The 17,330-nt window shown below is 35.1% G+C and overlaps 1 protein-coding gene across 2 annotated transcripts; it reads right to left on the bottom strand.

The window, feature by feature from the left end:
- Positions 1 to 325: 325 nt before the first annotated feature.
- On the bottom strand, positions 326 to 1,654 carry LOC113285455 (VQ motif-containing protein 20-like). Of its 2 annotated transcripts, none has more exons than XM_026534332.1 (2): positions 1,552 to 1,654; positions 326 to 1,359 (listed from the first exon to the last, which is right to left on the bottom strand). In XM_026534332.1, the coding sequence occupies exons 1-2, from the start codon at positions 1,636 to 1,638 to the stop codon at positions 592 to 594; spliced, it is 855 nt and encodes a 284-aa protein (XP_026390117.1). In that variant the 5' UTR covers positions 1,639 to 1,654; the 3' UTR covers positions 326 to 591. The 2 variants fall into 2 exon arrangements, with proteins under 2 accessions (XP_026390117.1, XP_026390118.1); XM_026534333.1 differs by lacking the exon at positions 1,552 to 1,654 and adding an exon at positions 1,461 to 1,504.
- Between the last annotated feature and the right edge of the window lie 15,676 nt (positions 1,655 to 17,330).

Genomic DNA, 17,330 nt, shown 5'->3' with positions numbered 1-17,330 from the left:
AAAAAAAAAAAAAAAAAGTTTTAACCTAGCTCTAGATTACAATGAAGAAATCTGGTTTGGATTTTTGTATCTCATACAACTGTACTGAGATTTAATTCTTTAAAATGTTTATATATGATTACATCTGATAGGATTACAGGTGAAACAACAAAAGAATAGGAATTACTGATGAATAAAACGACTAAAACTAGTAAGCAGGAGAATAGGTAAACTAAAATAATTACAGCAGAATAATAGGGAGACCTAGTAAAAATACAACAACTTAAATGATGTACGTGTGAAGTTTAATACTAAAGAACTTCGATATGTAAATGTTGAGAACAAGTAAAAGAAAATTGTATGAGAATATAAGAACACAAGTTCATTTCAGCAAATAACTTTATTACAATGAATAAATTCAAAGGAGTCACAAAAACGAATATAGGATGTAAATTGCCTAAGGATGAATAAATATATGAAATGGGAATTGCCTAGTGAAAATTGTAGTATTCAGAAACAACAACTGGAAATTGGAATTTCCTTCCTACAAAAAAAAAAAGAGTTTAAATTTCTACCAAAATTTCATTTCTACCAAAATTTCATTTCTTCCTTTTAGTATTCTGGTTTTGTAATTTCAGCTGAATTACCCGTAGGAGGAAAAATCATAGGACTAGGATATCTACCATAAAAAGATCTAGTTATATAAGGAAACTCTAATGAATTTGGGGTGAAAATTGGAATATCAGTTGTATAAGGATTATTATTATTATTCATCGGATCCATAGACCCCGAAGAACTAACCTGATGAATATTCGATCCATATCCACCGCCACCACCGCCACAATTCTCATCGGTGGTAACGACAGACGACGAACCCGTATCATCTCCTCCTCTCAAATTATTACTACTCCCATTATTATTAAACTTATTAATCCCATTCGATGACACAGATTGTTTCTCATCGACCGGACCACCACCGGATTGATTTTGTTGCTGATCGGCATGAGATAATCCAGTTAGTTTCTGAACAAGCGCCATGAAATCACGAGCTTGTGTGTGTATGACTTTCGGCGAATGTGTGTAGATAATAACAGGATGTCTCTGCTGTTGTTGTTGATGATGATTCTTCGAAGAAGTCATGTTAATCACACCGTTAATCGAAGATGTAGCTGATGATGTTAACGACGAAGATGATGATTTATGGATTTGGTGAGATTCTTTATTAATCTTTAACGGCAATGGAGTACCAGATTTACGTAAACAATTGACGTCGTTAATAACTAACCTCTGTTGCTGTTGTTGTTGTCGATGAAGATCGTTGTCGTCGTGGTGGTGATGGTGACGGAATTGTGATGGACTCATGATGATGATGATGATATCCTGCAAAGTCATTAACAACAATGGAAAATGATTAGATTTAGTACGAGGTTTCATAAACGGCTGCTAATCTCATGATTAGTTAAGGTTAATTAATCCCGCACCATGGTAAACTTTTTTGTTTAATTATGAAAAAATTACAGTAAATTAGAAGATTTATTATCCGATTGATTAAACAGAGATTATTTCTTTTACCTTTTCTTTTTTGTGTTGATTGTGCTTCTTTTTTCGATGAAACTGATTGGAACCAGAGAGGTATATGAGGTTGTTATTAGGAATCATACATATACTAGTGGAAGTGGATATACGAAATTATGAAGAGTTTATTTAAAAATATTTGTTACTTAATCGAGAAATTTAAGGAACTGTACACACGTGACATAAATCACCTAACAGTTTGTACGGTATGTACGACCCATATGCTGTACAGCACGGATGGATATACTTCGATGTATCCGTATTGGATACGTACTAAATGGGATATACGAAAAAGATACTACTTCATGAAACATGGTTGTATTTTTACTAGGAGCGGGTGTGGGTTGGGTTGGTGGGTTGTATTTTTAGTAAAATTATGTACTGAATTTTTTTCCCTGAAACATGGTTGATTATTTAGTTTAAGATACAATTTTATAGTAGTAGTTTCGATTTCCTTTTACCAGTTAACCAACTTGTGGGGACTGGTTCATACTTGTGATTTAATTTTTTCAAAGGTTCGAATCCCTTGCTTATATGTTTTCAGCTCATGATTGTGTTAGTATAAGTTGTTTGTTTATGTCAAATACCAGCACTGCGGGTAGTAATTTTCTCTGCTAAAAGAGAGTGAAATCCTTGTCCATGGAACACCCCCATCTTTAGTTTCAAGAGGATTCCGGTTTGATTTTAGGATCTACCGGCACCGCACAAAATTGGTTTGCCGAGAGAAAAAAACAGGCTCGTGCGGAATGGGGTAGCGGCACTTTCATAATAATCCCCATTAGGGCTAACGGCTCTTCCATTTATAGCTAGCATATAGTACAGCAACCCACCTAGCTAGTAAACTTAAATGGAATACAATGATAGGTAGTCGTGCGTCATCACGGGGTGAACCAGATATCATGGCAAGAGATGTGCTTGACTGAGAGGTTGAATTTCATATTCAAACTTGCAAGAAAGCACATCCTAATTATTTAGCCTTGACTTGCCACTAAAGATTCCAAACCATGTTCCAGACAATCAGCCACCTTTAGCAATAGTCAATAGTTAGTAGCCTGTAGAACTGGCATGTGGAAGGCCGCCCGAATGGTTAATAATGCTGATGGTTGTTATAAGGGGACCATTAGTATAGGACCAAAAAGTCAACTGATCATTTACCCACAATCAGATGTTACCCATTATTCAAAAAATTTGGTCAATTGCGTTCCATGATTAGAAAAGAACTACTCTATATATCAGGGTGGCTGCAATTGTATCCCAAGGCCTTCAAATTTTCGTCGAAATTGTAAGCTGACTGATGCATCAGTGCATGCACACAACCAAGAATGTAAAAAGATAGACAGATGGCTAGAGAAAAATGGAGCTATAAACCCCAGAAAAAAACTGCGTATAATAGAAAAAACAGATGCTGACTTGAGAAAGAAACTCCGAGATAATTGGAGCAAGGAAATCCCGGGCGGAAAAACCCTAGATCCACAACTAGATGGAAGAAAAGTACTTTTGATCAAACCTCTACAAAAAAAAAAAAAAAAAAAAAAAAAATCTGCACGTTCACAGTTGTTTTAATTTGTTACCTACTCCATCGAGCTAGCTTCACAGGAGGCTTCAAATCCTTCTTAGAATCAAGCCTGGAAAGGTTCAGAAAATTCGCGGATGGTTATCTCAGCAAATAAGACTACGAATGATGCTGGATTATTTCTTGTGCCATTGATTATTTCTGATACGAGAAGTTTTATCATACCCGCTGGTGAACAAGGATATGTCCACTATAAACTAGCTTCTGCTAGTATGCTTAAAAGGAGAAAGTTCCCGTTGTTCCTGAGTTTAAAAACCCGTCTTCTAAGACACATTTACCTAATCCACCAATCCAACCTTCATTTTTCTCTGTAACACCACCAGTCTCGTCCACTTTCAACTTTACTCCACATTCACCTCCTATCCTCGCGAATCCGATAAGGTGGATGAAACTGTTTGCAAAACAATTCATATTGAAAGTACTGCTGTTGGAGAGATTTAATTTCATATTTAAATCAGAAGCATTTGCTCATTAATGTCATAGCAAAACACAATTAAATACTAGTGTTAATTAGCTGTAATGTCACTTTAGAAAACGTATACCGTTTGGGAAAAAAAGGTTTCCAATATCGCTCGATTAAGCAGTTGTTCGATTTTTCTGATAAAAAAAAAAAAAAAAACAGTTGTTTGATTCACGTCAGGTTCATATATTTTCTGATAAAATAAAGAGCAGTTGTTTGATATCGTATTGAATATACAGCTGCTAATTAGTGAACATTGACTTTCCACCAAAGGTTCCAAACCACGTAACACCCACCATGAGCGCCACAGTATATGAATAGTAGACCTGGCATGCATGTGATGGATGTGGAAGGACTAATGCTCCGCGTGCGGGTACGTCTATTCTAAAGACAGACTCCACTATAAGAGGAAAGCGAAAGGTTCCAGGCCATGTACCAGCCAGTCATCCACCGTAAGCAATTGTCAACGTTTAGTAGCCTGTAGAACTGGCATGTGGAAGGATTAATAATGCTGATGGTTGTTATAAGGGGACTATTTGTTGTTGTTACTCATGGAACCAAAAAGTCAATAGATCATTCACCGAAATCCAATGTGCACGTTGATAGTAAATAATGTTACCCCTTGTTCATACCACGTATGAGGTCATCCATATCCAAAAGATTATTCTTGTTTACAGGACTTTAATCCAAATGAGCCCTCCTCTTCAGGTTAATCCATATGCGATACGCAATTGGTGATATGCATGGAAAACACTTAGTGGGAGAGTATTCAATTAGAGCATGCACTCAATATTCAATTGCACGTGTAAGGTGTATATACGTTATTTATAAAATTCACTCACTCTCTTTAAAAAGACTAGTTTTTCACTCGTGCGATACACGGATCTGTTTCTCACGTGTATTGGATCTACATTTTAAACTTTATAGTTTATATCATTAAAAATAAAATAAAAATATATTACTGTAAATAATATAAATTTAATAAGGTTATGACCTTAATAACACAACACTTAATAAACTGATAAAAAATCAATTAAACGATTCATTTTCACAAAACAATTGCATACAAAGGCTTCAAAGCTTATGGTATCTATTCCAACTTCATAAGCTAATTATAAGTTCAATTACGGTGGTCTCTCTTTAAATTTCGATATTTTTAAAAATTTAAAACTAATATTTTTGTTTCCTTTGATCCACCCAATCAATAAATGCCTTTACTTCATTGTTTGGCCGCTCGATTTTTTTATAAATTTTTTCGTCTCGATTATGTGATGCAATTATGTTAGTATTTCATTAAGATAAAATGGTTAACAATTTGAACTATCAAACACGGGGAATCAGAATATGAAATTGTCTAAAATAATAACTAATGCCTATATGTACTCTGATTTTGAGAAAGATAAATGAAAACTTGATTAAATTAGAAAAAGGGTAAGCTTTCTTCATTCGTGGAGATTTAATCCGGTTTGAGTTTGTTAGTTTATTTGTCACCAAAAAAACTTTGTAACATATTTGTAGCAACTTTGAGACCAAAAAAAAAATATTTGTGAATAAAATCAATTACATTTTGGCCCTTTTATTAAAATCTGCAAAAATAAAATCTAACCCACAATTAATTATCTATTTAAGCCATATTATTCTACCAAAAAAGAAAATTTCACTTTACTACATTTCTTGTTAACAACGCAAAATGATAATAATAATAATAATAAGGTGAAGAGAGAGAAAGTCTGGCGATTTTGCAGGCGATTGAAAGTTTGGGATACCTTTTCCGGCATTTTTACTGGACTTCCTCTACAGATTTTCACTGATTCCCTCCTCTCCCAATCCCCCTTGTTATTATCTTTTGATCGATGCCATTCTTCCATGCCGGTTCTCATCAGCGTGGGTTGTTTCTGAAAGTTACTAGCAGTTATCTTCATGCCTAGAACACGAGCACGAACACGCTCTTCATCAGCATCTTCCATATCCCATCATCTGGCATCTCCTACTTCACCAGATTCTGAATCTCGCTACAGTCGTGTACCGAGACCCTCTAATCAGAGTGATCGTATCCGCTGTCCGTTTTTGAACTATGATGATTGTAACAATGGGATTAATGGCAGAGGGTATGTACGAAGCTCTTTCCAAAGACATCTCCACGACAGGCACTTCCCCACGGCGGACGCTAAAGAATTGTGCAGAGAACGGCTGAGTAGAGATCGGGATTTATACATTGCTTGGGAGGAAGTTCTGCAACAATTACGTTGCTGGTTATGCAGTCAGTGTATGGTTTTACACGCATGGAAAAAATCCTGCACTCATAACAATGTTGTGGTTCCAGGGCCTTACAATGGCAGGTATGTAGACTTCTTCATCTCTGACATTGCAAAACCTACTACTCCTCTCAATGTCCCAAGCAATTCAACAGAGATTGTCCCAGCCTCTACTTCTCTTACCCCTGAGTTACTCAATGAGGTTTTCCAGCGGAAGTTCAATACCATCGCCTGTATCCACCACCATGTAGGTTGAACTTCTCTAGAACCCTAAAATCCAGTTTAGACCTGGTGGTACGTAACCCCAGGGATTTATCTTCATGGATCAAATTATTTCTCCTCCCACTCTGCACTCTTACTCTCTACACCCCCAAGAACTCCTCGGAGGAACGAGCCGGCACAAGGAAAAAGATGCAAATTGCAACCATCAATCAGGCTTTACTGGACTGGAGAGAATCTGAGTGTTGTATTACATTGGTCCAGAAATTGTTGGAACAGCCAAAGCGTAAGCTTTTGAGTAAGCCAAAAAATAAACATACACAGGATATGGCCAATGTACATGCATGTAGGAAGAAAATGTCTTTTGGACATTACACAACAACCATTAGAGTGTTGAACTCTAATGGTATTGCACCCTGTGACGAAATGACACTTGCTGAACTACGGCAAAAACACCCTGGTGCATCTCCACCGGACCTTCCTAATGAGCCTATTCCCTGTGATGCACTGACAGTAGATGCCGGACTGGTTATCAAAGCAATATGGAGCTTTCCTAAGGGTACGTACTGCGGCCGCGATGGATTGAGAGCACAACACCTCCTCGATGCTATGAGTGGCGCTGCCACAGCCGTAGCAGATGAACTATTGGCTTCAATAACTAAAGTGGCCAGTCTCTGGCTTGCTGGTAAATGCCCAGTTGTTCTTGGTGAATTCATAGCAAGTGCCCCCCTCACACCATTACAAAAGCTAGGTGGTGGTATTCGACCTATCGCTGTTGGCACTATATGGAGGCGACTTATTTCCAAGATGGCCGCCACCAAAGTGGGAAAGGAAATGACAACATACCTTTGCGATTATCAGTTCGGCGTCAGCGTACCGTGTGGTAGGGAGAGCATTCTTCATTAAGTCAATAGGCTTCTGGAACTTAAAGGTCACAGGAATGACACATCCATGTTGCTCATCGACTTCACTAACGCTTTCAATTTAGTGGACAAATCCACCTTAATCAGAGAAGTCAGAGAACACTTTCCGGCAATTTCACATTGGGTGGAGTTTTGTTATGCACAACCGACCAGGCTATACTATAACGATGTCATTCTTTCTTCCGTACAAGGAGTACAACAAGGTGATCCACTAGGACCATTACTTGTTGCACTTACTTTACATCCTGTTGTGAAGAGCATCGCTTCTCAATGTCGTTTAGACCTGCAAACCTGGTATCTAGACGATGGCACCATCATTGGGGAAACATTGGAGGTTTCCGAAGCGTTACACGTTATACAATAGGAAGGTACTCACAGGGGACTACATCTAAACATCAGCAAAACTGAAACATTTGGGCCGACAACTGATCCTAGGAGCCTCGAGCCACAGGTCTTCCCTAGCACCATTGGCAGACCTTCCTCCGGTGTTAAACTGTTAGGAGGCCCTGTTATCTCGGACCTCCGATTTTGCAAAGAAATGGTAAGAAGTAGAGTGGACAAAACGCTCCACCTCATGTTTGCTGTTCAGAAACTGAGAGATCCTCAGTGTGAGTAACTTTTATTGCGCAACTGTGTGGGTGTTTCCAAACTATATTTTACGATGCGCACAACCTGTCCACCCACTTTGGAGGAAGCCAAAAAATACTTTGACGACCACTTGTTTCGGTACTTAAGGCAGCTAATTACGGCAGACGGTTCTGGCTTTGGTCCCCTGCAATACCGGTTATCTTCTCTTCCTCTTAAAGAAGGCGGTCTGGGAATCTATACCATGACGGACACAACACACTATTGCTATCTTGCCTCCCAGTTCCAAACGCAAGATGTACAAGGTACTATCTTGCAAAATATTGCACTCGACGGACACAACACACTATTGCTATCTTGCTCTACGGACATACACTCAAGCCTGTGGTATCGAGTCTTCTTCACTCATTTTTGAGGTCACTGCCACCCCTCCCATGCATTCAATGCATTCTTTGGTGGTAACCTACTTTGCAGTCGTGAAGAAGCTCATACCAAACATGTTCCAGATGTCTGCGATAGATCACGTTTTATGGTGAAGCAACAACATCAAACATGCCCAGGACTACTTACTAGCCATACCCATCAGTGGTCTTCACCAAACCATCGGTCCTCGACAATTCAGAAGCGTTCTCTGCTACAGGCTCTGCATCCCCATTTTTGTTGATGGTACTCGCTGCACTAGTTGCAACAGGGAAATGGACATCTATGGCGATCACGCACTACACTGCGCCAGCGACGTAGGGATCAAGTTCAGACATGATTTGGCTCGTGACGTCTTTGTTGATATCTGTTTCCGTGCTGCTGTTCCGGCCCGAAAAGAAGTATCACTTGGCTTACTTTCTGATACGAATACTACACAACTGCCGACAGACCTCTTAGTTTACAACTGGGAGAATGGTAAAGACACATGCCTCGATGTCACTGGCGTCTCACCGTTTACAGGCGATATTCGATACTTTTCCTCGGGACAGGCCATCGCCAAAGCTGTCCTCCGCAAACGCAACAAATATTTACAAGCCTGGGAACGTAATGGATACTGTTTTGGAGTCTTAGCATTCACCACCCTAGGCGAATTAGGCGATGACACCATCGTCTTCTTGAAGAGACTCAAGAACTGTCTGGCTAACAATGATGCTAATGGTGATTCTAGCAGATTTTTATTTCATAGAATAGGAATGGCAATTCAGAAAGGCGTTGGTGCCCAGCTTGTCGTCAGGATACCAACAAACTCTGTGTAATAGACCTTTTAATGGTTTCTAATAAAGGCCATTTTTATAATAATAATAATAATAAAAAAAAAGAATAGATTTAAATTGTTTTAAGAAAAATTGCTTTATAAAATTATTTCTTTACTCTCAAGTAGGAAGTTAGCGGATCGAATTTCCGCTCACGAATTTGGAGATCTCATGAAATAATTCTCTTATGTAAATTTAGTTTGATTTCTTTAATAGATTTACTTTTCTATTAAAAAAATGAAGGTTAGATGCACAGTCCATAAATTGTTTTGAGCATAATAAACCCAAGAATTTTTATATTTTTTTCTTTTTACTGAAGCATAAAATGAACCAATTTTATGTACCACCGATACATTATTGGAACTTTTAAGTTACGTAAAAAAAATATGAGTCGTTGGTAAATATCATCTGATTTTCAAATTTTGATGAGCAAAAATCGCCACTTCCAATACAATAGTCCCGTGTGGAAGGGCTCTCGCTCAACTGATCTATATTATTTGAAGGAACTTAATTCAAGTCTAAGTAAGAAACACGTAGCCATCGTAGATTTGGCAAAGCAAATAATATTTGAATCACATCCATCCCATACAAAATCACCAAAATAAATAAAGAATAATCAACAAACTAAATAAAGATAACTAACTAAAAGTTACAAAAATTTAAGAAAAACACAAAGACAGAATAATAAAGTCGTTCTAAAAGAGTTGAAGTTACTAAATGATGAGCCAATCTTCTTAGTATCGATAAACCCCCGCTACAGAGTAAGAATTTTGTGTACTAAGATTGTTCTCTTATCCTAAGGTCGAGGCCTACGATTAAGGCTCGGAAGTATCTTATTTTAGAATTTCATGGATCCCTAGTATGCTAATTTTCATGTATATGACATCAAACACTCTTTAATTATAGCTCAAACACAAGTGAGCCTCCCAAAATTTAAATTATTAATGAAGCATTAGGATAAAGAAATTTATGTGTATTTGTACTAATTAACACAACACAAACTGGGATGAAAATTCGTATTTTTCACGTCACCAATCTAGTCATCAGGAGATGACCAAGGAACAAAAATGCTTAACATTATTGGAACCAAGAATTTTTCTCTAGTTAACTTCTTGTACTGTGATTCATTTCAAGTTATTAATTTTAACAGTCATTTCCAAGCACTTAATTTTGTCATTAATTTAGTTAAAGTTTAACAGTATGCCAGTCTACCAAATCCAAGTGCAAAAATATGCTACATAGTACATAGTTTTCAAATGCCAAATGCTTGGCTGCAGAAACATGATTTCTTATGGATTCGAGCCTAATTTTTGACCACAGATTTTGATCACTCAGCCATTGCCGCTACTTTTTCATCGGGCTTTTCTCTTTATTAAAGAAAATGTTCCAAATCAGGTACAGAAGTTGCAATGTATAAAAATTAAAAAGAGCAGCATTGTTTTGAAGTTGTGTACAATTACCGTTTAGAATGTGAGGGATACGCTGATATAATTCCTCCCTTTCTTATGATGGATTACTCGACTACTTCGGTATCTTTGAACTGCGGCTGTATTGCCATGCTTGTGCAGAAAAATGAAGCTCTTTTCTTATCATTTTCTTCTTAGCTACATAAGTTAATTTTGTGACTGCTTTTGGGAAGTGTCAATGCCTGCAAACACAAAATAAAAATAAAAATGTTCATCAGAGAGGACATAAAGGAATGCACATCAAATAGATTTAGGTTAAGCTTTTTTTGAATGTAAGTGATGAAAAGATTTCCTATGTTTTTTTGAATGTTCTATTTTTACTTCAATATTATTGGTTTAGAACTTTATAATACCCAAGCAAACCAAGTCATGAGGAAAATTAAAGGTCAAAGAAATGATAGTACGATACTATCTTTATGCATCAAAAAAGAACAATTATTTGCAAGATCAGCAAAAGTTATTGTATATTTTTATTGACATTAGGCAACAATTTAAGAAGAACAAAGAGTTCGTAAAATCTTATCAAAGTTAAACCCATAGAGCATGAAGTTGAAGTACCAACAACAGCAGATCCAATCCTCGACCGATATAGACCTAACAAAGAAATTTCCATGAGCCTTCAAATGGTAATTTTTAGTAGTTCTTCTTAGAACATGAACACTAACCGTGACCCCTTGTAGGAATTGAGTACAAAAGTGTGTCTGTATCCAAGAGAATATCCTTACTAGAAACTCCTCATTTGTGTATTGAGCTCCTACATTATCTGATTCCGTAGATCGGCAACAAAAAGGAAGTGGGAAGGGTTAAACTCAAAAAAAAAACCACCGAAAAAGGTCATGCAATCAACGGATTGTGAAGAGGAATCAACAATAACTACAAAACAAAATCAATGAAAAAAACTTTAAAATACTGAAAAGGATGATTTCACTGCTGTATATACCTCACGTGAGTTTTGAGTTTATTATTTTTAACAGGGAGATCCAAAGGAACCAATGTAAAAACTCATAAGTTCCTATTACCGTAGCCATTCATGAGATCCCGTTGCTACATCCATGAGTGCTAACTGTCGAGGGTACATGCAAAAGAAACAACAAAAACGGATTAAAGAATAAAACCCTAAATTGCAAGTAACAGAAGAAGAAGAAAAACGAAAGAGAAGCCAACATGCGATTTTGCTTCTCATCAAGTGTTATAGATAGAGAGATTCCCTAAACTTAGAAACTACATTAAAGAAAATTATCTAAGGAAATGATATTTGTCGATATTAGATTTTTGGATAGCCACGTTTACTCGTTACAAAGCTCTAGACTGTAGAAACCTGCAAGAGAAATTCGGCTTTTGCTCAATGGTTTATATGCACACAAAACCGACTAATTCCATAAACAAAGACTATGTTTAGGAAATAAAATTATTTCAATATCCAAAAATATCTACAATTATTATTTCTTGGGTTGGCAACATTTAATTGTTGCAATATTTTTGTTAGTGTAGATTCTAAACTAAACCAAAGAAAAACCACTGCATCGTAGCATTCTATCAAGATAACTCTAATTCAATTTAAGAAGAATCAGGAAAAAAATCACCAATATAACTATAATTGATAAATATAAACACAAAAATATACTTTTAGATGTCTTGCCTCCTTTAGTGGACATTCAACTTGCTTTGTTGCCATTCATCTTATTTATAGAAAAACTTTCTATATCAGTTTCTCTGTTTCCTTCACCTCTGTGATTCCTGCTTTAAGAAAAAAAACATTGTGATTCCATTGTTTTCTCTCTCAGTAAATGGGAGAAAAAGAAAATAATGACAACAATAACAAAAAAGATCTTACCGAGGGGTGGATTTCTCACATTTTCATGGGTCGTTTATTTAGAAAGAAAATTGGGTTACAGTACATATGCCAAGATTTTAAAGAGAAAGAGATTACCAATTTCTTCCATGCGAAATTCTATTAGAAATCCTATTTGAAATAATCTTTGCGGCGCTAACAGTTTTGAGGATACCCGTAAAACTACAACAAATTGTTAATTAGAGAACAATATAATATAATAAATCGAAAAAAAAAATTAAAAATTAAAAAGAAAAAAAGAAATACAATCCGACGACCTCATAGGCCTTTTATATTCGTAGTTCAGAAAGAAAAGCTACCATGAGAAGAGAGAAGCGGCGTCGAAGATGGGACGTGGTTTATGCTCCACTGATTGACATAAAGAAACACTTTTCCATAAATAAAAAGATTTTGTTTTGAAAATAATACTAATCGATATCTAAAAATATCTTGGATTTTTATATTTAGCTGTTTTTTTTCTTTCTATTGTATAACTCTTTCTAAAAATGTTGTATAATTTGTATTACTTTTGGCAAGTTCATACTACGAAAATCTTGGTTTACCTAATTTATATTTTTATTTTCAATTAATGGAATTTACCTGGTAAATAATAATATATTTTTCTTACCCGTAAACAATATTTTTAGCATATTTACCTATAAGATAAATAAATAAATATTAATTTTGTACAACTATATTTATTGTTGACTTATTTTTTCAAAAAAGTTACTATGTATTTTCTACACGTTCAAAAAAGGAAACCGTTTTATTTTTTTGATCTTTTATGAAATGAACAATATTAAGAAAATTAATGTTGAAACTAATATTCATTTTTGTCGCTTATATTCTTTTATCGAGGTTTTTGGTTCCTCATTTTTAGTTATGTTTAAATCATGTTACACTACTTCCATGTTTTTTATTGACGGTTTTATATTTCGAATTATTGAACAGGTTTAACGATCGATTTTTGGCGGAACGGGTAGCACGTTTTGATCCGGTAGGCATTCAGGACTCTATATATGTATATTGATTTATAAACTTTAATCAAAGTATTTTTGTTTCTTTCTAATTGTAAAAGTATTTTTTCGCAGTTAGAGTTAGTGTTAATAATAATTAATAGCTTGGAATTGGAATTGTAATTAGTACTAGTTATTTAATTATCAAAAATTATAATTGGACATTTGACATTTTTATTTTTATAATTTTGTGATTGATTTAATTTTATGATAAAATCGTTATCAACGATATTTTCTTTGATGTGATTTTATTTTAATTTTGTCTGTAAATTTTTTTTGTTTATTTTTTTTGTTTGTGATTTAAATTGTTAGAAATAAATGTGGCCGATTTTTTTTAATTTTTTGGGAATGTATTAGATTTTATTATATTTAGTTATTTTAGGTAATTTTTTTGTTTGTTGGGATTGGCCGAAAATATATTGTGAACCAAAAATATTATAAAATTTCCAAAAAAAATTATTATGGTGAGGCCAGAATCAACCAGAAACTCCGGTTAACCACGTCCTCGAAAAAACTCTATTTTTATATAGAGAATTACTCAATATATTCGAAGGGGATCAAGCAACAAAATGAAACTTCAATGTTGTTTACAAGGTGCGAATTAGTATCGAATGAAAATTGTCCAATCGAAGAGAACATGATCAATACTTTAGGATGCATTTAATTCGTGTTCTGTTCAAACCAAAACAACTTATATCATCTCTCAAAACGAGTGCCGCAGTCCAAGAGTAGTGCCTTGCATACATTCAAACTTAAAGTAGCAATAAATCTGTTTGGGACACAAACCATGAACAATAAAATTTCAACTGCTAATGATCGTTCGTCATTATACTGATCATATTTTAAAATGGAATAAACCGATTATGAAAATATACACTGTGCAAATCACAAGTTACTACTATCGATCTCAATTATTAAGTCTTTTAAAAGTGGACATGCTGCATTAGAAATCAAGATAACCCGCCTCGTTATGGGATTTAAATAAGAATGATTGGAAGAGAGGACATTCTTTTACAACACCCCTTTGAGACAAAGCAACTTGTAATCTAACATGATTACTCATACTACGTGGCTTTTAGGGACGGATATTTTTTCAAAACCGTCCCTAAAGATGGTTATTTGGGACGTTCATGGTCTGACCCGTCCCTATAGGTCACAGAATAATTAATTTAAGACTATATTTAGATCGTCCCTAAAAGAAAGTACGACAAAAAAATATTAGTGACGGTAGAATAGGGGACGGACATAAAACCGTCACAAATGCTTTTTGGGACGGTTTTAGAACTTCTTGGGACGCTTTTTGGCCGTCCCAAGAGACCTTCTATTTTGTAGTGTCACTTTATTCAAATGAAAACAAATGAAGCGAAACAAGATGTACAGAAATTAAACTTAGGCACAAACAAAATACTACATATAATGAGTCTGATAGAGCGGTCTTCGATCTTTTGACAAACCTAGCTAGCAACGGCCTATAACAATGATCACATGGTGAATAAATATGTTTACCCTAGTCACCCATGCACATTATGATCAGGCTTAAAGAATTCTCCTCCATTACCAGGGGGAAGCTCACTTCGATGACTACAATGGATGCCTTTCGCTTTCCTGTTGACTGGTACAGCTTCACCCAAAATTATTGAAATGATCAGACAAACAAAATAAAATAGATTAAATATATAAATAACTATCGAAAAAGAAATGGATTAACGTGTACACTTACCATGTCTACCAATAGATTCACTACTGGGCATCTCGATAGTACAAGAAGCCACAATATCTGAAGATGCCATCATTAATATCAGGAGAAGAAGAGAGACCATAGAGAAAATCTTGGTGATGGGGAAGCTTTTTGCCATTTTTTGTTATTCTCTTGAACAGCTAACTCAAACTTTCTCACAAATAACACTCGGAATCAGTGAGATTTCTATGCACAAACAATCCCTCTAATATTTATAGCATATACAGATACAGCAATCACATACCCAGTGAACAATTTGTCGGTGCATCATGACGAGATCGAGATGCGGACCAGATATCACGGCTAAAGATGTGCTCGAATGGAAGATTGATTTCATATTTAAATCAAAAACAGTTGCTCATTAATTAGTGCCACAGCAAACAAACAATTAGATACATGTGTTAATCAACAGTAGCGTTGTTTTGATGTTTATTAAGTATTCCGGTGCTAATTAATTTACCTTGACTTCTACCAAAGATTCCAAACCACGTACCAACCATATGCAATAGACAGTAGAATGTGGCATGTGGAAGGATATGCTCATATCCCGAGTGGTGCTAAATTTTTTTAGACCATGTGCTCCTCGTCGCAGTCGCAGGTCATTCTAAAAAAATTGAAACTGGAGTATAGATATTGTACAAATAATATAATACATGATGATTTTCGTACCATAAATATATCAAAGAAATTATTATCATCATCAATCAATTACGTACAATAATAGAATCAATCACGCCATTCACCTAGCTAAAGCTTAGTCTTCCTTTCCATGTATATATATATATATATAGATCACTGTGATGATATAATTGATTTATCTTAATTGCTTTCCTTGTTTAATCACTGATTCACGATGAGCATATTAATGAAAATTATTACATGTAGATCATCCGAAAGATAATTCTTGCTTACAAGATCTTAATTTGCATCCGAATGAACTTCCTCTTAATTAATTGAAGGCTTGAATCACTTCATCATTCACATGATATCTAGGACAAAGTGTCAAGCCTGCTGAGGTCCTTGTAACATTTTGTAGTAGCTGCTATTATAGATCACTGCTATTTTGCTAACAATATCGGGCTAGCATATGGTCAAAAACAGAAGGTGAGCATTACACATTACTGAGCGAATTAGTGCCCATTTCATAGTAAACAAACAGAACGTCACGAGATGCTAAGATATTTAGACTAAAAACTAACTTAGTTTTATTGATTGGTTGGATAAGATTACATAGTTATTTAAGAAATAACAATACTAGTTACCAAATCCTCGTATCAGTAGGACCTCCAGCGCAACTTAGCGAATCAGCAGTCATCGTGTTTGCATCCGCCAGGAAATTAAAGCAAGCTTGTAGACAATCGATTCTGCAGTTGTACTTGGATTTCTTACGTTTAGATGTGCACTCGCGGTAACACCTGCTTTGGCAGTCCATTTGTCGTTGGTGTTGGCACTGGTGGGCACTCATCGTGTTTACATCCGCCAGGAAGGCATGCTTGTAGACAATCGGTTCTGCAGTTGTACTTCGACTTCCTACCTTTGGCTATGCACTCGTCGTAACACCTATTGTCGCAGTGTATATATCCGTTTGTTGTTGGTGTTGATACTGGGCAATCATCGTGTTTACATCCGCCAGGAAGGCAATTGTTTAGACAATCGCCCCTGCAGTTGTACTCCGTCTTCACACCTTTAGCAATGCACTTGCGATAACACCTTTTTTCGCAGTGGACATATCCAGCCATGGTTAGTGTTGGTAGTGCCATTGTTACTAACACCATTACCGTCAAAACCATCGCAATCGCATTAGCCTTGCTCTCCATTTCTCTCTCTTTTTTTTCTTCTTTTTCTCAAAATGTTTTTGATCAATACTATTGTGAAATAGAATTAGGCTGCTGGGTTTGGTAATGTTTTTATTTTTCCAAAAGCACTTTCAAAAATCTATATATGTTAATAATTTTTGAAATTGGTGTTTGGTAAAAAAAGATCAAAGTGCTTTTTACCCACATCACTTCTCAAATTCTTCAATTTTTAAAAGCTGAGGAGAAGGAGCTTTTAAAAGCTACAAAAGCATAAGCTTTGGTCCCACCAAAATTTGATATTTGATTTATCTTTTTTGTCCTTATTTTATTTTGTAAATGACAAAAATTACCCTTAAATATATATATAATCAATTTTTATTTCTTATATTTTATTCTTTCAATATTATTATATTTTATTTTCAAACTATTTTATGATACCATTTCATTTAGTTTGTCAAAAATAAAAATAAAAACAAATATTAAATAATAAAATATTTGTTTAATAATACAGTTGATAATAATATTAAATAATTACTTAATTTTAGTTTTATTTTTTGTTTGAAAATTATATATATAAAAGTGGTTAAGTAAATTTAATATTATATATGTTTATATTTAATATTAAAAATATTTAATTATTTTTAAACCCAATAAAATTGAAACAAAATTATTTTCAGAT

The sequence above is a fragment of the Papaver somniferum genome, chromosome 6 (assembly GCF_003573695.1).
Source record: "Papaver somniferum cultivar HN1 chromosome 6, ASM357369v1, whole genome shotgun sequence".
In the NCBI taxonomy this organism is placed as follows: Eukaryota; Viridiplantae; Streptophyta; class Magnoliopsida; order Ranunculales; family Papaveraceae; genus Papaver; species Papaver somniferum.
The sequence above is the reverse complement of the archived record's forward strand: the minus strand, read 5'-3'. Positions and strand labels throughout refer to the sequence as shown.